General features: G+C 42.1%; 2 protein-coding genes across 2 annotated transcripts in view; one reads left to right on the top strand and one right to left on the bottom strand.

Annotated features, from left to right (window-relative positions):
• LOC118812613 (lymphoid-restricted membrane protein) overlaps positions 1–5,710 on the top strand; it is a 68,625-nt gene extending 62,915 nt beyond the window's left edge. The window contains exons 36-37 of the mRNA XM_036577712.1: positions 1,379–1,498; positions 4,605–5,710. Coding sequence (XP_036433605.1) covers positions 1,379–1,498; positions 4,605–4,863 — 379 coding nt within the window. The 3' untranslated portion in view covers positions 4,864–5,710. The remainder of the gene's footprint in view (positions 1–1,378; positions 1,499–4,604) is intronic.
• Positions 5,711–7,901: 2,191 nt separating this feature from the next.
• cfap94 (cilia and flagella associated protein 94) overlaps positions 7,902–21,735 on the bottom strand; it is a 16,255-nt gene continuing 2,421 nt past the window's right edge. The window contains 10 exon segments of the mRNA XM_036575413.1: positions 7,902–8,219; positions 9,524–9,637; positions 9,760–9,918; positions 12,913–13,127; positions 14,086–14,266; positions 14,358–14,521; positions 14,787–14,913; positions 15,457–15,742; positions 17,473–17,576; positions 17,723–17,857. Coding sequence (XP_036431306.1) covers positions 7,902–8,219; positions 9,524–9,637; positions 9,760–9,918; positions 12,913–13,127; positions 14,086–14,266; positions 14,358–14,521; positions 14,787–14,913; positions 15,457–15,742; positions 17,473–17,576; positions 17,723–17,857 — 1,803 coding nt within the window.

The raw sequence follows: 21,735 nt of genomic DNA, 5'->3' as shown, positions 1-21,735 counted from the left end.
TCGTTTGTTTTCCTGGCCTGGTGGGTGCTGTTGGTGTGACCAGTTTAACTGCTCGAGGGTAGAAACTGTTCTTGATCCTGGTGGTTCTGGCATTAGGTTAACATTATAATACAGAAAACCCTTTCTGTGACAAGAATAGATGAAAAATAAGAGCTAATTAACTGGAACGTCATGTTAACTGCTGAGAATGTTTAGAATACCCCTCCTCGCCCACCCTTATAGTGTAGCGAATATTGCGAGAATATTGCGATACTTGAAACTTTCATGATTCACAATACATATTACAAGATTTATATTTAGTTTTTCTGAGGTTTGGTAAGAATTGACATGCACGGGAAGGAGCACATTCAGGGCAATTTGCCCTGTAAAGCCTGAAATAATCATTTAAACGTCAGAGGCGTCAGGTCACAAGGTTTTCAGACTGTTGTACATCTTTACATATTAACGTCCGACTTGATGTTTAGGTCTCAAATGATCTCAAACTCAACATTATACTTATAAAGATATGACAATAGTAGATAATTCACTCGCATCACATTCACTCACGTTGAGTTGCATAATGTAAAGTGTCCTGCAACTCACTTGAAACTCAGCTGCAAGCTTATCAACTTCATGGAACAGGTTTCATGAAACAGCCGATCAAAACACCGATAACGCATCATGTGATCACGTCGATCGACACCATTTCAAAGGACTGATTTACAAATGGTGTCAGCTCAGTGGACAAGAAAGAGAAGACACTCTTTTGGATGCTTAAAAAAAAGGAGATACTCCTAACAGATTTCATGCAATGTTGGAAGTTTAATTTTGTCAGTTAACTGATGAATAACACACAAGAGTTTCTCAAAGCTGGAGTTAACTCGCCAGCTAATGCTAACAGCTGTATAAACTCTTCTCTCTTTCTAGTAGTCAGTATTTCACCCACACTCGTTTAGCCCTAGCATATACAAGGAATCGTGCAGAGAGAGAGCACTTCCTGCGATCTGATACAGCCATTTTAAACAACATTTGAAAGCTGGAAAAATTAGGCAAAGACAATAAAAATGCTGCTAAATATCCACATGTCGATAGATTACACGTCACAGATGAGTTTATATCGCAACATGATGGATCAAACAATGCGAGCTCTTTTTAGAGCTTTTTTTCTAGTGGAGTATCTGAAAAAGTTGCGTGCAACTTTGTTTTTGTGAAAAATTGCACAGAAATTAGGTTGCAGGCAACGTGCAAGTTGCGTGAATGTTGCACCGTATAAAACCAGCTGTAGTCGTCAGCAGTGTTGGCATTTTTGGGTAAAGTATTCCTAAAAGTGTGCTATCAGAACCTCGACAAGACCACCTCAGTCTGCACAGGGGGATTCAGCTGTGTGACCTGTGTGCAGGTACGGGTATGAGACAGATTTACCCTCGGAGGAGGAGCACAAGGAGGAGCCGATGGAGAGGAGGTCCAGCCTAACTGAGCTGGGCATCAAAATCACCTCGCTCCTTATGCCAGCCAAGACGTTAGTCATGCATTTTGCTGTTTCTGTCGCGCCTTTGAACTTTGAGCACAGATCTTCTGTCGTCTGTTTTGCTTTGGGCTGAAGAAGCAGCTAGCCTGAGGGAGAACTCACCTTCTAATTTCATTCCAATCAAAAAAAAAATGCTAATCAACTGCTTGTTGTTAATTACTTGCTAAAAAACCAGTGTTTTGTCTGTACAGCTTCATTTTGGGGCAAATGGTGACAGTACAGCACAGCTGTGGGATTTCAAGTGTTACAAACTGTAAAGTTGGTAATTTGGCCAGAGCCAGTTTATGAGGAGCCTGGCCACTTCCTATTTCCCCCGTTATATCAAAAAACATGACTGCAAGCAAGCAAGTCCTCAATGAATGGGTGTAAGTGGAGCTAAACGGCTAAAACTGAAAAGTTAAAATAGTTTTTAATCACTTTCCCAGAACTTTCCTTTCATTTTAGAAAGTAGAAGGATGTGTTTCACTAAAAAAGCAAAGAAAACTCACCTGTATTTCCTTTTTTTCTACAGCAAACGGGTTTTGGGCAACAGGACACTAACATTACTGCTACTGAGTGCTGATTGGTTGGCGAGCGTAGCAGCTCATTGGCTGTTCACGCTCACTGACGTCATGAATGCACATGAGGCGCTGTTTTAAACCCCTATAACTCGAGTTTAAAAGCTCTTAAAAATACAACAGCAGTGTTAAAATGTTTTATGCTGCTCCGTGTTCAGGACCTGAATGTATTCTTTTACATTAGAAATGTTTCAGCATTTATAAACTATGATTTTGCTCAAATGCTCCATCTTAACCCATTCATTTTGGACTCGGGAGCGCCCTCTAGCGTCTGAGAAACCTGGAAGACAGTACAGAGTGGTAATTCTCCTCTCTACAAGTTCTCTGATTTGGCTTTGCATTTTTATCCAGTTTCATTTCAAATATACTTGGCACCACCTACAGGAAGTCACATGCAAATGCACTTGGGTTCCACAGTAATACACTGCAGTCCTGTTGGGTATTTCTCCAAAGTGGTGGTGTTGATGGCTCTCCAGGCCAGTCAGTGGACTTGCAGTGAGAAATACCCACAGTCCTTTAACGAGTGTTCATCTTTGTTCTTTATGAATGTTGCTAACAGCTTTCTTTCAGTCCTCATGTTTGAATGTTGGATGTTTTTCTCTTCAGTTCTCTGAAACATGAACTGTGTTCTTCTTTCAGGCCTTTCTCCATGCTGACTTGGTTGAGTATTGGCTGTATTGCTGTGTGTTGCCTCTGCTCAGTGTGCTACAGCGGCTGGTAGAGTTGCCTTTTTACACTGATCTTTCGACGTAGCTACTGGGCTACTGAGTGGTACAGCAGTCTAAGTGTCATTTATAGATCACAGATTTATTTCTGGATGACGCCACAGCCATCCGGGATTCCAAGAGAGCATAACTGTTCTCTTTATTTGGGTGGATAGGTGGGGCCTTCTTCCCCCATCACTCAGCGCAATGCTAGGTAATGACATAGCAGAAGTAGCGGTTAGCCTTCTCCTCCAATCACGTTGAGCTGTCCAGTGACGTTGCGTTGGTGGCAGCTTGAAAAGATGCAGTGTAGCTTTGTGTCTCGGAGGCTTGGTAGCCAAGGCACGTTTATTTATATAGCATTTTTTAAACACTACTGTCATTCAAAGTGCTTTACAAATGAAAACATGCAGAGTTGTTAAAAAAAAAAGAAAAAGTAAAAAAAGCACAAATAGAAAAAACTAGTGTGCCATACTGCAGACCAGCCTCATCAATTTGAGAGATGATGCATACAGTCAGGATTGGATGAGCACTGTAGGGATTCCTGGTGGTTGTATGATGTATTTGTGTGCGTGCCTTGATGTTGGATGATGCCATACTGCAGACCAGCCTCATCAATTTGAGAGAATTTCACCACTTTATACAAATTTCATGTTTTCATTCAATCTGGTGGGTCTGGACTACCCCTTTAAAGGGGAATTCCTGTTTTTTCCAAATTTGTATACACACCAATCAGGCATAACATTCTGACCACCTCCTTGTTTCTACGCTCATTGTCCATTTTATCAGCTCCACTTACTATATAGGTGCACTTTGTAGTTCTACAGTTACAGACTGTAGTCCATCTGTTTCTCTGATACTTTGTTAGCCCCCTTTTACCCTGTTCTTCAGTGCTCAGGACCCCCATGGACCCTCACAGAGCAAGTCCTATTTGGGTGGTGGATCATTCTCAGCACTGCAGTAACACTGATGTGGTGGTGGTGTGTTAGTGTGTGTTGTGCTGGTCTGAGTGGATCAGACACAGCAGTGCTGCTGGAGTTTTTAAACACCTCAGTGTCACTGCTGGACTGAGAATAGTCCACCAACCAAAAATATCCAGCCAACAGCCTCCTGTGGGCAGTATCCTGTGACCACTAATGAAGGACTAGAGGATGACCAACACAAACTGTGCAGCAGCAGATGAGCTATCGTCTCTGACTTTACATCTACAAGGTGGACTGACAAGGTCGGAGTGTCTAATAGAGTGGACAGTGATGTATAAAAACTCCAGCAGCACTGCTGTGTCTGATCCACTCAGACCAGCGCAACACACACTGACACACCACCACCACATCAGTGTTACTGCAGTGCTGAGAATGATCCACCACCCAAATAGGACTTGCTCTGTGAGGGTCCATGGGGGTCCTGAGCACTGAAGAACAGGGTAAAAGGGGGCTAACAAAGTATCAGAGAAACAGATGGACTACAGTCTGTAACTGTAGAACTACAAAGTGCACCTATATAGTAAGTGGAGCTGATAAAATGGACAATGAGCGTAGAAACAAGGAGGTGGTCATAATGTTATGCCTGATCGGTGTATATTTGCTCATCCTGAGCCAAATCAAAAATATTGACATGATCTGGATGGGGGTTGTGGATCAGTGTAGACTGGAATCTTCTACCCAGCGCCGATGAAGAAGAATAAATGCCTTGCTTTCTCTGTTGCAGACCAAGCTGACCTGTCCTGCTCTGAGCATAACAACTAAAACCTGTTGCCTCTTCCATTCTGCTTCCTAGAGATGTTTGGTTTTTCATGTCATTGTACTCATTTCATCTTTTTCCTCTTTTATCACTCAGTTCAAACAGCCCAAGTCCTACTACAGAACAGGCCACACCTTGCCTGGTTGAGACGCGGCCTGCTGCGGCTACCAGGAGCCCCTGGGCGTGGGTGGCCATGCTGGTGGTCTTGGCTGGTCTCCTGGCCCTGTTGGCTAGCCTGGTGATACAGCCAGCTGTGGACGCAGCCCCTGTGGGCACCGGGGACTCCTGGATGACCATCCAGCAGCTTCTGTGGCCCTACACGGGGCTCCGGCACAACGGGCAGCCCCCCGTGTGAAAGCGGGGGCAGCCGGTGGCTCGGAACCATCAGCTCCCCCTAGTGGACCGGAGGCTGGGAGATCTGTATTTGAAGGATATGGATTTGAAGCACTTTTAAGTCAACTACAGGAACTGTGTGGAGAATTGCTGCCAAAGTACTCTACAGAACTATTCAACTCAGCCTGAGCTCTTTAATCATCGGTGGTAATGACAGATGTGGGTTCTCAAGAAGCTGCTGACAGCCTGCCTGCTAATGACATCACGGTCCCATGCGGTTGAGCAGAAATGGGCATTTATTGGACACATTTATTGGACATGGCATATTATTTTGCACATGCTTTCCAGACACCAACTTCACAGCTGTATCGGCCAATCATGTTATGGAACAGGATGTGTGCATTGAGCTGTCTGCACTGAACTCATGTGCCCTTTAAAGGTTTATGGACGCAGAATGACCCTCCCGGAGAAGCTGCCTTTTTAACTTTTCTTTTACGTTCAGGAGGGCAAACTGATGCTTTTACCGACAGTTGAAGGAGTAACGAGCTGCCGTTTTAAAACGATCTGTTTGTAAACTGTAACTTATTATTTTAAAGTTTTATTGCTCTAGACTGTGAATATCTACAAGCTGTTTTTCTTTTATTAATCTTTTGTTTCTCACACAGATGGTTTCTCTTTTCTTTTTTTTTTTTTTCCCATGATGTTCTCGCTTTGGTGTGCACTGTTATGAGTTCAAACACTTTTGTATGTTCCAAAGATGGGGAGAGGAAAAAATGACACAATAAAGTGACTGATCCAGTTGCGATCACAACTCGCTGCAAAAAGCTAGATCTGATGCAACGTGTTGGTTTTCAGAGGTCAGTGCTCCAGTTGTGGGTTTGTGCCTTTTTCATGAACTCTTTCACTGCATAGGAAATGTCAGTGAACATGTCATTGACACCAAGTCGTTCTCAAAACTTTCTGATCGACATTCGTACTGTTTGGTATGACCTTTGCTGTCATCTGTAGGCAGCCGTTTGTGCTGTTCTGAAGGTGCCATTTCAGGAAAGATGTGGTCTGTATTAAATTTTTTTTGAGTGTTAAGTGATTAAAAAGGAAAACTAATGGGAGGATTATTAATCGCAGAAGTAAACTACAACACATTTCATAGAGTTGCGTAATTCAGTTGGCAAGATGTTAGTCATTGATGTGAAATGGTTCATTGACTTGGATTTCTCTACAGTGGTGCTGATGGGAACCTGGAGCCGCATTACAGAAGATTCTTAAGTCTGAGATCTGCTTTGTTGTCATGGCAACCTCAGTTAAGTTAGGACAGAAGCCATTACAGAACAACAGCTCTTAAGTCTATAATCTTATTTCTAGATAAGAAATATTATATATAACTGCTGTTATTTTGCCATAACAGCACATTTTTTTTTCCGCAAACACTGTCACTCTGCTGAGATGCTGTTGCTAGGCAACGACTTTGATAGCTGTAGGAGACGCTCAAGCCATTTGAACGTTTTTACTTCTTACTTTGCCACAAACAGAAAATGGACACTTTTTGCGATCTCCTGATGATAGGGCCAACGCTTAGACGGTTGCGCCACTCGGGAGCTGAAAATGGACACTTTTAAGGTCACATTTGACCGACAGATCAACAAAAACAATGAGATTTAGACTGATGTTAAAATGGGTCACTGTGTCCACCTGATAAAATGTGAATGTTGTTCACCTATTTTCAGCAGCAGTTTGAGCTCAGAATTTGTCATATGAACTAAATATTTTAATATTACACTTTTTTACTTAGCAGTTTGTACAAAAGAGCTGAAAGAAATCATATAAAGCACAAGTTTACTGTGAGACATCTATTTGGTCATACATGTTATATGTTGTTTTTGGCTATGTTTGCAACATTTCAGTAGTGATGGGCTGAATATATATATATATATATATATATATATATATATATATATATATATATACACGAATGAAATGTTTTAATATTCAGCACATTTGACTGACAGCCGATTTGGTCAGACTCCGAAGATGAGGCTACACTCAATTCCCAAACTGTCATCACCACTGAGCAGCTTTTCAGTCGGCAGCTGTGACAGAAGAACAGCTAAACAACCTGGAATCAGCCAGAAATGAACCCAACACCATTCGCCAAACTAAACGGGCTGTAAGATGCTTTACAGACTGGCTGGAACAAAACAACATTAATACTGATCTGGCAAAAACTGACAAAACTGAGCTAAACTTGATATTGCGGCAGTTTTACGGCTCAGTCTGTACTTCAAGAGGCGAGGCTTACAGCAGACTGTGCAGCGAGTGGGCGGAGCTCGTTACTCTGACGTAGCAACAAGCTGCTTGTTAAGGAACTATAATTTGGTGAAGGAACTGCGAACATTAAAACATATTAAACGCCGCGTTCACAGCCCAGTTTATTAATTTATTACTTTATTTATTTAACTGTTGTATAAAAGCAATAGAACACTCGAGGTCGTGTTATTTGATGATAACACACTCCCTTGTGTTCTATTGCTTAAAATATATATATATATATATATATATATATATATATAGCTCAACAGATGTTTTGTAATTACCTTTTACAGTCATATGCAAACACAAACATGTTTACATGTTTTGTTGATTTTCTAAGTGAAAACACATCCTCTACAGAGAACACAAAGATGGCATGTTTCAGCAAATTGTTAGTGCACAGTTAAATTTTTATTTATTTATAAAATTTATTATAAATTTTATTCATGTTTAACATATTGGAAAATCATAAAATAAAAGGTCATAACTTTAGCACAGGCCACATTTTATGTTTTTTCTCCCAATAAAAAAGTTAATAAAGAGAATGTGTTCACTTAATTTCACTTCAAATCAATAAAACATGTAACTTGATGAGGGGCACCCAAACTCCCACCCCACTCCTTACCACTGTACAGTGCGTATCAGTTTATCAGTTTAATTAAAAACTACTAATATAGTTAACAGTGAGTAAAAGTCAGGAAAGAAAACTGCTGAATTTGCATAAAATGAACTGAACGCTAACAGCATTCGTTGTTAGCAATGTAGCGTTAGCATTGTGGGCTGAAATATTCCTCTTCATGTGAAAGTGAGCACGCGGGTGGCGTACAGCAGTCTCTGCACTGTGTGGATGTACAGGTGATGGGAGTGGCCGACTCTGGCCCGCCCCTCAGGGCTCATGCTGTCTCTGAGCATGTGCAGGAAGGTGGAGTGGAACTCGGTTCCCTCAGCCAGCTCCGGTGAGAACTCGTCGCTCCTTTCTGTCATTTTCAAACGCTGAGTCCTCTGAGCTCCTAGCAGGTATAGAGACCACGCCTTCTTTGGCGCAAGCCCCGCCTCCAGATGCTCACACACCTGTGATGGGGCAGCGGCACAAATACTTTCACAATTCAGTGAAGTTACTAACCATTCATACTAACTAAAACTAACTGAAGCTAAATGAAAATAAAAAATTCACATTTATTAAAGTGACACAAAATAAGCCCATATTATTTGCATACAGATCAGTGGCTTGGCTAACAGTCAGGACTGGATGAGCACAGTAGGGATTCCTGGTGGTTGTATGATGTATTTGTGTGCGTGCCTTGATGTTGGATGATGCCATACTGCAGACCAGCCTCATCAATTTGAGAGAATTTCACCACTTTATACAAATTTCATGTTTTCATTCAATCTGGTGGGTCTGGACTACCCCTTTAAAGGGGAAATCCTGTTTTTTTCCAAATTTGTATACACACCAATCAGGCATAACATTCTGACCACCTCCTTGTTTCTACATTCATTGTCCATTTTATCAGCTCCACTTACTATATAGGTGCACTTTGTAGTTCTACAGTTACAGACTGTAGTCCATCTGTTTCTCTGCATACTTTGTTAGCCCCCTTTTACCCTGTTCTTCAGTGGTCAGGACCCCCATGGACCCTCACAGAGCAGGTACTATTTGGGTGGTGGGTCATTCTCAGCACTGCAGTAACACTGATGTGGTGGTGGTGTGTTAGTGTGTGTTGCGCTGGTCTGAGTGGATCAGACACAGCAGTGCTGCTGGAGTTTTTAAACACCTCAGTGTCACTGCTGGACTGAGAATAGTCCACCAACCAAAAATATCCAGCCAACAGCATCCTGTGGGCAGCATCCTGTGACCACTGATGAAGGACTAGAGGATGACCAACACAAACTGTGCAGCAGCAGATGAGCTATCGTCTCCGACTTTACATCTACAAGGTGGACTGACAAGGTAGGAGTGTCTAATAGAGTGGACAGTGAGTGGACTCCAGCAGCACTGCTGTGTCTGATCCACTCGTACCAGCACAACTCACACTAACACACCACTACCACATCAGTGTTACTGCAATGCTGAGAATGATCCACCACCTAAATGGAAGTGGAAGAGTCAGTAAGCTTTTCTACAATTAACCATTTTACGTCAACCCACTCTGAAGGACGTGGTTTACGTCACAACCCCTGAATTATGCAGAAATTTTGAAAAATCAGTGGAATTTCCTTTTGAAAGGAACCATTAACTACATGACATTAAAATTAATAATGTCAATTATTTTAGTCAAATCGAACTACAGTCATAAATAGCTGATTTCTATCTGTGGAATGCAAGATGTGAGCCTTAAGAAACGTATGCCTGTGTGTGAGCAGGTGAGCTGCACCTGAAGAACAAGATGCTCCTGTCCACACTGCGCGTTCCACTTGCTCCAAGAGAAGGCAAAGGCTGAGGACACCAGGGCCATTTGCTCATATACTGCATGCTCTATCAATGGATCCTAAATAGACAATTTGAACCAGCTTAGCCTAACAAGCCTATCATAACCATGAGCAATGAGCATCTGACAACAGTAAAAGACTTTAATAGGAAAATCAAACACAAACACGTTAATGTGATTACCTTGGCATTGACAACGACATACTTGTCTGAGTACTCATTAACAAATATGTTGAGTCCGGCACGCCTCATGGCCGTCTGTAGAGCGGAGAAGCTCATCCATTTGCCCAGTAAATGTGCCAGTTCATGAACCTCGTCCATCTGAAGCATGCACTGGCTGCCCTGACGTAGAAAAACAGCTTTGTCTCAAATTTAATTAACATTTCAAGGCAGTTTCAAGCTAAATGCGTGTGTATTGTTTCACTACGATGCTGCTGCTCCCTGTCTATGAACGAGGAGTATAAATTGGGGCTGTATGATAAATGTATATATTTATTTTGTTAAGGAAATATGAGTTTTTGCGATAAACATGTTGTTAAGGCGGGCGGCACGGTGGCGCAGTGGGTAGCGCTGTCGCCTCACAGCAAGAAGGGCCTGGGTTCGATTCCCGGCCGGGTGACCAGGGTCGTTTCTGTGTGGAGTTTGCATGTTCTCCCCGTGTCTGTGTGGGTTTCCTCCAGGTACTCTGGTTTCCTCCCACAGTCCAAAAACATGCAGTCAGGCTGATTGGACATGCTGAATTGCCCCTAGGTGTGAGTGTGTGTGGATGTATATGTCTGTTTGTCTGCCCTGTGATGGGCTGGCGACCTGTCCAGGGTGTATCCTGCCTTCTGCCCGATGACAGCTGGGATAGGCTCCAGCACCCCACCGCGACCCGGAAGGATAAGCGGTTTAGATGATGGATGGATGGATGTTGTTAAGGCTGCAATGACTGCAAATGACGTACTGAGGTTGATGGGAATGTAGCATTCGAAGCCCAACAAATGTTGTCCTCCACTGAGCCTGAACCGTCAAGTAACTTGACCGTTTATCTAAACGGCCAGTCACAAAGTACACACATGCACAGTGTGTGCTTTGTGACTAGCTAATCTATCTAGTGTGCAAACACTAACAGAAAAAGCTGTTCAGGGAACCCTGACTGTTTTTAGACTGATGCGCCTCACTGAACTCACGCACATTTCACAGGCTACAAATTCTCCACAAGGGGGCACCATTAGCAGCCATATAGACACTAGCTGTGTCCCAATTCAGGGGCTGCATCCTTCAGAGGCTGCATTTGAAGGCCGATTGCATCACAGCGGCTAGGCTATCTCAGTTCGAAGGCTCCCTCATATGCGGCCGAGAAATGTGTCCTTCTTTTCCATGGCAACCAAGGACCTGATGAACCATCACGCCTACTTAGATCACAAGGTGCTGCTCACTGTTAGTACCTAGAATTTATAAACTTACATCAGGGGGGGAGAGCCTTCTCATACAAAGCCCCCCAGCTTTGGAGTAATCTTCCAGTCAGTGTTCGGGACTCAGACACAGCCTCAGTGTTTAAGTCTAGTCTAAAAACTTGTTTAGTGGAGCTTTTGGTAATTAGTTTTCCCTGTTAGATAAAAGGTGTAGATCTGGGGGTTCATGGTCATAGAGTATTATGGTAATCTGGGAGTGTTGGTGCTGTCGTCCCGCTGCTCTCATGTGTTCACTCAAGTTTGCTGACGGTGGAGCAGAGGGGCGCCGATATCTCAGGGAGCCTCATGTCTCTGTTGCCTTTCTGGTTTCTCCCTTTTAGTAAAGGCCTGCAGTAACTAGACCTGCTGGAGTCTCTGCTGCTCTGTTAACACTGTAATCTGTGATCAGTCACTCTGTACAGAACTGACTCTCTGTGTTTTCCTTTCTTTGCTGAGTTGATCTGCTGCCCATCCTGTGCGTCTGATGCTGTTGCTTCTTCTGCCTTGATCAGGTGTCACTGCTCGCCAGCCCCCTGGACCGGCTTGACCACCATTGAGCTTCATGCTGTACAACGCTGTGCAAACCTCACCCTCATGAACTGACCCTCCTGCTGCTGCTGCATAAACTAAAACTAATCAAATTAACCATTGCTCCACCCGTTTTTCCCCGTTTGGTACTATAAGACTTTATACTAACACTGTTTGCTATCCGGTGTCAACCAGAGGAGGATGGGTTCCCTTTCTGAGTCTTGGTTCTTCTCAAGGTTTCTTCCTCTTGCTCTTGGGGAGTTTTTCCTTGCCACTGTCGCCACTGGCGACGCTCATGGGGGCTCGGACCTGGATTTTTCTGTAAAGCTGCTTTGTGACACCTGTTGTAAAAAGCGCTATATAAATAAACTTTGCTTGCTTGCTTGATCTAACAGGTGGATCCTTCACCAGCCAATATAATGTGTGCCGGTGAGGATTCGAGAACATGGTGGCGTCAGCAGAGGAGCGAAGAGCAAACGGAGAGATTTATAAGACTGTGGGGGATCTCCAGCTCTAATAAATGAAAAAATAAAACTAAAATCAGAGTTTCTGGCTCTGTCTTTAAAGAACTTTAAAAGAACTTGACAGGAGCAGCGTTTCATGATGCAGCCCAAAGGGCGGGAACCGCAGTGCTGTTATGCAAACTCCCATTTCGGTTCAGCCTTTGCGGGTCTACACAGCCTTCGAATGACACTCCTTCGTAGACTGCGTCCTTTGAAGGATGCAGCACCTGAATTGGGACACACCTTTTGTGTCCGTGTTCGGCCTTAGAGCGAACAAAAACAGGCTTATAATTCTAATGTAAGTAGCTATTAGTATTTCATTATTTTTATTTTGCACAATATTGAACAGAGCTTTTCTAATTTTGCTTTTTTTTACTATTGGCTTAAAAAAGAGGTTACTTAAATTTCTGTTTACACAGCAAAATAGAATAAAAGAAAGAAAGAAAGTATGAATCTGTACTTGTGGTACGTCCCACCAGAGGCACACTGTTCTAAGTAATTCTAGTAATTTGTCACTGATATTGTCACCATGATATCCAACAGCTTTATTGAACTTTGCATTTTATGTCCATATTGTGCAGCCCTGATATCAATACACACAAAAGCTGACAATTAAGAAAAGTCAGTAGCTATCACCAGCTGTGATTATCTCATTTGTGTTATAATGTCTGTGGCAGGCATAATAACTTTAATTTTTTATTTACTAGGTTAGGGTTTTTCATGGTTGAAGCTTTCCCCTTAATTTCACAGTTAGAATGAGTGCTGTAATGTGAGTGTTCTGGCTGTCGGTCAGTCTAAAACAACACAGCAGACAGCATTTTACAATGTACAGTACAATAAGCTACTCCTGCAGTCTGAGTGAGACTTGCCTTGACCGTGATGCTGACTTCAGTGAGAGCTGTAGTGATGGTCAGCAGGGCAGAGTCCTGGCCCAGCGGCCTCAGCTCCCAAGACTGGAAGGGCAGATTCGCGTACGTCTCCTGCAGAAGAGTGAAGGCGCAGAAGGATTCCATCTTAAAGGAGACGCTGCGAGCCTCGGCGTTGTACGACGTCTCTGTAATGCAGTCTGTCCGCCAGTGTTGGCCTACAACCAATCCAGAATGCGCAGAGGAGAGGTATAAATTTAGGAAAAGTGATATGAAGTTAGGAAGTTACAGTTTTTATTTTTAATAGGAAATTATTAAAATGTTATCTACATTTAAAAGAAAACATATGCAAAACCGTCCTCTAAGCACCACATATTAAAAATGTACAAAAAAAAAACAGTCAGAAAATGCATGGATGGCCATAAGGCGCTGTAGTTTACTATTCATACTCTTACTCACACAGTGTATATCCAAAAGTATCCGGACAGCCCTTCTGATTAGTGAATTCAGCTACTTTAAAACAGAACTGCACCAGTTTTTCAAAATTCATAATTCAATCGAGATGCAGAGTCATTCAGAGTGGTTTTGTATGAAATGGTTCATTTTAGAGAAATTTCTTTACAGTGGTGGTGATAGGAACCAGGGGTCGCCATGACTACAACACAAATATAGCCATTTTATTTACTATGCAAAACCACCAGTGAACCTACACGAGTCTTCTGAAATTTCATATGGAATGTTGATGACAGTAAAATTGTAATAATTCTGAAAATATGTTTCCTATGAGGACAATTTTGCCTTACAAAGTCCTGCATGAACGTCTCTGCCTTTAATATATTAAAGAAAATCTGGTGTCAAAACTAGCTTAATACAATGTCTCATGCATCAGGCAACATATTCATAACAATTTTGTGTAATACCTTTCTGTGATGTAGCTTTTAGAGGCATTAAACTCCAGACGTCTGGTTCCTATCACTGTGAACAATTCTCTAGAATGGAGAATTTCACACTAAACCAGTCTCAATGACTTTGTTCACATCTTAACCATTTATTTATGCAGAAAACTAAATAATCCCCCTTTAAAATCTTAGCAGGATATAATCCAGATACAAGTCGCATGGAATGACCAGGTGTAAATGGGGCCTATGTGACTTAGATGTAGCATCAGTCAGTTACCGACAGGGTCCCAACGGGCCACCTGTGGCTCCTCCAGGAAGACCACAGTATCAGGCAGGGCTACAGTGACCCCTACAGGAGGGAACTGTGTGTTGTTTTCATCCAGCTTCCCCGAGACCGAGCTGTGCACCTGCGAGTGCTCCGAGGGATACGGGAAGACCTGCAGACCTGTGTCTAGTAACTGAAAAGAAAACACACACATGCACACAGATTCATCATCCAGATGTCCTGAATCATCTCATGAAGCTGCCTTCCTGATGTCTGACCTTTACCTCTCTCATCTCCCAGCCGCTGACCGTGTGAGACTGTGGTGGTAGGCGAAAGACGTTGAAGTAGAAGACTCCGCCTAGAGGCGTGTACTGCTGCAGATCCACTACATGGACCTCCGTGCTGTCAATCACGGGCTCTACTACAGCGGGGGTGGAGTCAGCCTCATCTGGTGAGTATTAAGGGCTTCAAGTTGCATCCAAAAGCCACAACATGATCATTTCCATCAAAAACATACCACTCAGCACTGAACGCCTGCAGCTCTGTAACCTCACAAGGGTGACATTCTCTCTCAGTCCAAACTGAGTGTGTTTTTAAGCTTATGAAATGAAGTCTTAGATATCTAATGAAAGGAAACTCTTGCTCTTTGCCAGAGGAGGCTCACCAATGTCAACGTTTTCCTAATCTCGCTAATGTATTCTGTGGATTCCAACCTGTTCCTTCTCCAGATGAGGCGACTCCTTCCATCACGGTCTCTATCTGACCTTCTTCTCCCTCCTGCTTTTCTTTGAGTGAAGAGCTCTTCCTCTCCTCCTTAGCAGAACGCACGCTGATAGCACTCTGAGAAACACACACAAATGCAGGGTCGGGAGGGTTACTTATATATAATAACGTCTTACTGATTACATGTCAAAAATGTAGTATGTAGCTAATCTAAAGGATTATTATATTAATGTAACATAATCTGATCACTTTCCAATATTTTTGAATTACTTTTTAAGGCCATATTAACTAAATTTCACCTCTATAAACAAGGAAACGCACTGTTTTATAAGAAATATAATATATGTGAGGCATCTTTTTAATTTCATCTGTGTCATCGTCAATCTGAGGTTGAAATAATAATAAATCTTAAAATTTTATTCACTTATTTTTGTCCTTTCATTGATTTTTCCTCTCTTTCTGAAATTGTTTATTATTTTAAAAAGGTTTCATTTAAAAAAGCTATAGCCTTTTTATTGCTAAACTACCGTTTGTCTCGTGCCAACTTGTTGCAAACCTCAAAAAAACTAAATATTATGATACATATCATGTATCATGATGTTAGATTGACATATCGTCCATCCTTAGTACTATTCATTATATTCAGGCCACACACTCTACCTTCTTACGCTCAGATTTAAGTGACCGGAGCTCATCCTCTGCTTGTTCTGCACTCCCCCTCCCCTCCTCCTTTTCATCCTCCAGTACTTTGGGGGTCTCTGCCAGAGTGGTCTCCTCATTCACTTCATCCCTAGCAGGCTTTCTCCTCTGGGCTTGAGCCTTTTGGCTCAGGTGGGACAGGTGGTCATAGTGTGTGTGCAGGATCCTCACACCGATATCACTCATGGCCAGCTGCTTGGGCAGCTCAAAGCCCAGCCCCACCTCCTTGAACTGGTATCCTTTAAACCTGTATTAGAAAAGCACACGGGGTACAGTGCTGGCCCAGTTATTAGTTGGTCAACACTGGACTGTAAAAAAGTCATCTTTTTTTTATAATTATAATAAAACTACACCGATTTTTACGTGAACTCCAACTTCTTTTTAAGTTAACTCAAACGTCTAATCAATCATCCTGACATCAGAAGGTGAGTTTGAACCCCGGTGATGCCACAGCCATCCTTAAGTGGGAGCTCAAGAGGAGAAAATGCCTGGGGGGGACTGTGTGATAGAAGAAGTCCCAGCTAGTGAGGAAACTGAGTAGAAGTTAGATATTGTTTATAAGCAAAATTAGAAAATGTGAAATAGGGGAATTAAGCTGTTCTCAAGTTAAGTTAACTCAGGAAAAGCTATCTAATCAGTTACTTTATTATTTCAAAGCAGCACTATGTAAGATTTTTTGTTAAAACTGAAAGAAGTAGCTTAACTGAGTCAGGAGAATAAAAACAGGCAAAAGTGTGCGCTGCTGCGAGTCGCCCTGTAAGGCCTGAAATAAACATTTAAAAGTCAGAGGCGTCAGGTCGGGAGTTTTTCACACCACGCCGTGCGTCTTTACATAATAACGTCACATGCAAAGACCCAAAAAGAAGGTCTTGCTTGATGTTTAGGCCTCAAATGATCTCAAGATTAACATACTACCGATGAAGATGTGATGGCAATAGTAGATAATTCACTCACATCCTCAGAAGACGCTCCTTCACCAAGTTTAGACTGAGTTCTCTTTGAATTCTCTTTCAATCATCAGATTCATCCACTCGGGGAAGGGGGCTGAAACACGAATCATGTTACAAAATGTTCTTCTGCACATTGAGTGCAGTTACACATTTCCACCAGAGAGGTTGCCAAATCCCCCAAATGTATCAGTATTGGTTTCTTGCATCTTATATTGCACGCAGTTACACAATTCCACCAAAACTCTTCAGTACATCTTAAAATCTACTTTAAAGTCTCTTCATATAACATGATCCTCATATGTTTCATATGAAAATGCTCCGCTATCTTCATCACTACTTTCCAAAACCGCTGTAGCAACTTCAGCAGCTGTAAACTCTCTGAACGCCATTTCACATGAGTCTCTGATGTGGACTGAACGAAGAATGAAGGGTTTCCGGCATGATGGTCAGTCCTTAGTGATTTCCTGAGTGTCCGTTGGTCAGTTTCACACAGAATGTAGACGGACACACGAAGCCGACAGTTCCACATGGTGTATCTCAGCCCCTCTTCATAGGCTCATAACTCCGGATGTGAGTCTCGTATGATCTCGTGATAAGATGGAATGGAAAGGGCGACTCTACACATTCAGGAAGTGTTTGAACTGGATTTCGGCGCTGGATCATCACAAAGATACAGACACAGATATAGAAACATCGGATTTGATGTATGGGTGAGTTTGTGGAGCTCAGAGGGTTAAGCGGAGTTAAATCAAACAGATGGCATAGATGTGCCAGCCAAGAGATTTATGAGGCGAGTATTATAAAAGAAATATGAAAGGAATACTACAACAATTACCAGAGATGATCATTGCAACAGAAGCAACTACCCATTGGCTTCTATTATAAGTGTGTCTTGAGTCAACAGGTTTTCTGTTGTTTTCTAAGATGCACAGATCGATTAAAATTGCTTTCCTTTAAATCTTTGCAAGTAAAAGGGGAAAAAGATCAAATCTTGACTGGTATAAATTAAAATTGAAGACCCACCAACCTTGGGTTTTTGTTGAGGTTAGCCCACAGGCACAGGGTGATACTGTCATCTTGCACTACTGTCTGCATGTTACCCGTCTCAATGTCCGAACAAGCCTTAGCCCACTGAAAAAACAGAGCCAAGCACAGCTCTCAGGCATCAATTCATAGACGAGCTGTCACACTGTTTGGTTGTATGCTGTCTGTTATTGTTGTTTATGTTACAAAGTGATAACACATCCAAACAATCTGTGATCGATCAGCATCTTTACCTTCAGTATCTCCTCAGTGGCCTGCTGGTGTTTGGCATGGATGAGACTCTGGAGAGAGAGAAGTGTGTCCTGATACACCTGAGCCACAGAGGGTTCAGGCTCCTCCCTCAGAAGAAGGTCCAGTTCATCTGTCAGCTAAACAAGGAGAATCAAGCTCTTCACTCAAATAAAGAGAGAAAGAAGACCTCCTGTCTGCAGAATACAGGCTTTGCTTCAATCCAAAAAACATGACGGCTAATTGACAGTATGCAAAATTGTGATTGACATGTCTCCAGCCCATTACAACCGTCTCTAAGCGTTCCTCCGTCAGGCAAAAGACAAACTCCTCAGAACAAACCTGCAGTGAGAACGTGTTACTGAGGAATGTATAATGCCTGACTCAGGATATCCTGATGATCTGGAGGGTGGAGCTGTTTTTATTTCATTCCTGAAGTTAATCATTTTAAATGCAAAGCACCTCATTTTTTACTCACTGTTTAACTCACTCACTCACTCACGTTTATCAGGCTGAAGGTTCTCCACAAGGGGGCGTTAGCACTCAAGTAGCTTTTGGTGCTGCGTAAGAGTGGTGCTTTCCATCAGTGACACTGAATGTCCTTGTTCATTTGTGATCTAAAGATTTTCTGTTGTTTCTCTCTGTGGTTATGTTATGTCGTTAGCTTGATTTTTAGCGTGGTCTAACTAATTATGCATTCGAACTCTCAGGCATCAATTCAGCCCATTACAATCATTTCTAAGCGTTCCTCCGTCAGGCAAAAGACAAACTCCTCAGAACAAACCTGCAGTGAGAATGTGTTACCGAGGAATGTACAATATCCTGATGATCTGGAGGGTGGAGCTGTTTTTATTTCATTCCTGAAGTTAAAAACATTTTGGATTAAACTCTGTGGAAGAACAAACGTGCAGCTCAATGACTAAACTATTCATCAACAGACTTGCTCTAAAATAAGCTACTTTATCTCATTTACTGTTTAGCTAAAAATCACTTTAATATGATGTCAAATGATACAGAGCCATGTTAAGATCAGTTAGCTAGCCAATTAGCTTTTCTCAATTTAGCTGCTGACAGGTAAATTGATAAATGACAAAACCTTATGTAAAGATTAACATACTTAGCACATAACATTACTCCAGTGATAGATTTAGTGTTAGCTCCTTATTAAACATGATAACCTGCCACTGTAACATCAAGTGAATAAACTCTTTCTCTGGATTAATGTAAACATGGTTTCCAGAACCCTTATTTTGGGCTTTAAATCGGCTTTTAATGCACATTTTGTCAGTTCTCAAACATGCATGTCTGCACTGAACATCTTATTAAGCCAGTTCATTTATTAAATGTTTTAAATGTTCTTTTCTATGTGCTTCTAAAATTTCCTTTATGCCACTGAACTTTTTAGTCTGTTACCACAAGTGTTACACATGCTACCACATAGCCTGAGCTAAAGGTTTGATGGATCTATCTATCTATCTATCTATCTATCTATCTATATATCTAACTCACTCACCCACACACTCACTCATGTTTATCAGGCTGAAGGTTCTCCACAAGGGGGAGCTATTAGCACTCAAGTAGCTTCTGGTGCTGCATAAGAGTGGTGCTTTCCATCAGTGACACTGAATGTCCTTGTTCATTTGTGATCTAAAGATTTTCTATTGTTTCTCTCTGTGGTTATGTTATGTCGTTAGCTTGATTTTTAGCGTGGTCTAACTAATTATGCATTCGAACTCTCAGGCATCAATTCAGCCCATTACAACCATTTCTAAGCGTTCCTCCGTCAGGCAAAAGACTCAGAACAGAAACTCCTCAGAACAAACCTGCAGTGAGAATGTGTTACTGAGGAATGTACAATATCCTGATGATCTGGAGGGTGGAGCTGTTTTTATTTCATTCCTGAAGTTAAAAACATTTTGGATTAAACTCTTTGATATTTTGCAGAAAAAAGTGTTTTGCACCAACAAATATGTTTAATGTGATCTGCAAATCTTGTCTAACCAAGCAATAGTTGCTACAAAAGAATGCAATCATAGCCAGAGCATGGGTGCGTTAATTAGATCTCAGATAACGGCATCTATAGCCAGATCTATAGCCGGCATTTACTCACAGCCCACATGCCGCGTGGAATGATGGCACAGGGGAGGACCACATGCAGCTGCCAGAACCCACCCTGTTTACTGTCACTAAAGGGCCGCATCTCAGCCACCTTTAAACCAGCACTGCCAGAACTGACCCACCACTCAAACCCATTAGTTCAAAAACAAACTGTTACAACAGCTTCTCTGTTGGGTGGGACCTCCACTGTCACACATCCTGCTAGACTTAAGGAGAGAAGGCTGGCATGCGCATCCCCCTCTGTGACAACCAGCTGCAGATGGCTGTGGTGTTGGTGGGATTGGCAAATGCTTATCCTATTGCACTACTCTGGTACTCCGGCGTCTGAGTCTACATTTCCAATATAATCCTACATGTCCTAAATGTTTCCTACACTGTGAAAAAGATTTCAATTTAAAGTGACATGAATGATTTAAGTTTACTGAACATCAGATAAGCTTTATTGTTCTATTAACTTACCATTTGATGTTCAATGAACATGAAATTTTAAGCAGACAAATCATTTTAAACTAAATCTGTATTAAACTGCAAACCAGGATATGCAGTAGTGTTCCTAGTACTAGGCTAACTGTGTTCAACTAACTAAAATGATCATTTTAAACCAGCATTATTCTTTTTTTCAAATAACAAACAAAATGTCACACAGACCAAAACATTTTAGGTTGGATTTTTTACAGTGTGCTGAGTCATATATGGCAGAGATGTGAATTAAAACTATGCTTCCCCCACAATCCTGTTAATCCCTGTTTAAACCATAATTGATTGTCACATAGCTCATGGCAGCACTGGCTATCTTTGCCAGAAGTGCCCCAGATCTGTTTTAGCATGTGGAGGCCATATGAGCATTTTGCCAGTGCTGACCATGGGCCAGCAGTGCCATGTCTTTGCCAGAAGTGGCCCACATCTGCATGCTGTAGTCCATTCTCTGAACTATAGATGGCTCCCTTAAAAGATTACCTCATCTATATCATTATGATGCTATTTAAGCAATAGATCACGAGAGGGAGTGTGTTATTGCGAAATAACATCACGGCTGTGATTCGGTCGTAGATCAATGACCAAATTATAGTTCCTTAACAAGCAGCTTGTTGCTACTTCAGAGTAACGAGCTCCGCCCACTCGCTGCACAGCCAGCAGTTCGTTCTCCAGCTCCTCACACTAAATTCCCAAACTGTCATCACCACTGAGCAGCTTTTCAGTCGGCAGTTGTGACAGAAGAACAGCTGAACAACCTGGAATCAGCCAGAAATGAACCCAATACCATTCGCCAAACTAAACGGGCTGTAAGATGCTTTACAGACTGGCTGGAACAAAACAACATTAATACTGATCTGGCAAAAATTGACAAAACTGAGCTAAACTTGATATTGCGGCAGTTTTATGGCTCAGTCTGATTTGGTCAGACTCTGAAGACGAGACACGTTTGGCGAATGGTGTTGGGTTCATTTCTGGCTGATTCCAGGTTGTTCAGCTGTTCTTCTGTCACAACTGCCGACTGAAAAGCTGCTCAGTGGTGATGACAGTTTGGGAATTTAGTGTAGGCTCATCTTGAGAGTCTGACCAAATCGGCTGTCGGTCAAATGTGATCTTTATCCATTTTCTGTTTGTGGCAATGTAAGAAGTAAAAACGTTCCGATGGCTTGAGCGTCTCCTACAGCTGTCAAAGTTGTTGCTTGGCAATGGCGTCTCAGCGGAGTGATACAGTGTTTGTGAAAAAAACGAGAAATAACAGCACAGTTAGAACGCTTCTCAACCAATCAGCTTGAGTGGCCGGAACTAACTGTTGTATAATAATGTGTAAATACTGAGGGCCAATAAGCATTATGCTCTAAGTGAGTGTTAGGAGGTCCCCACTTGTTTTCATTCCACATTGGAAGTTTTGGGCAAAGTATTTAAATGG

This window comes from Colossoma macropomum, unplaced genomic scaffold (genome assembly GCF_904425465.1).
Source record: "Colossoma macropomum unplaced genomic scaffold, Colossoma_macropomum, whole genome shotgun sequence".
NCBI lineage: Eukaryota > Metazoa > Chordata > Actinopteri > Characiformes > Serrasalmidae > Colossoma > Colossoma macropomum.
The sequence above is the reverse complement of the archived record's forward strand: the minus strand, read 5'-3'. Positions and strand labels throughout refer to the sequence as shown.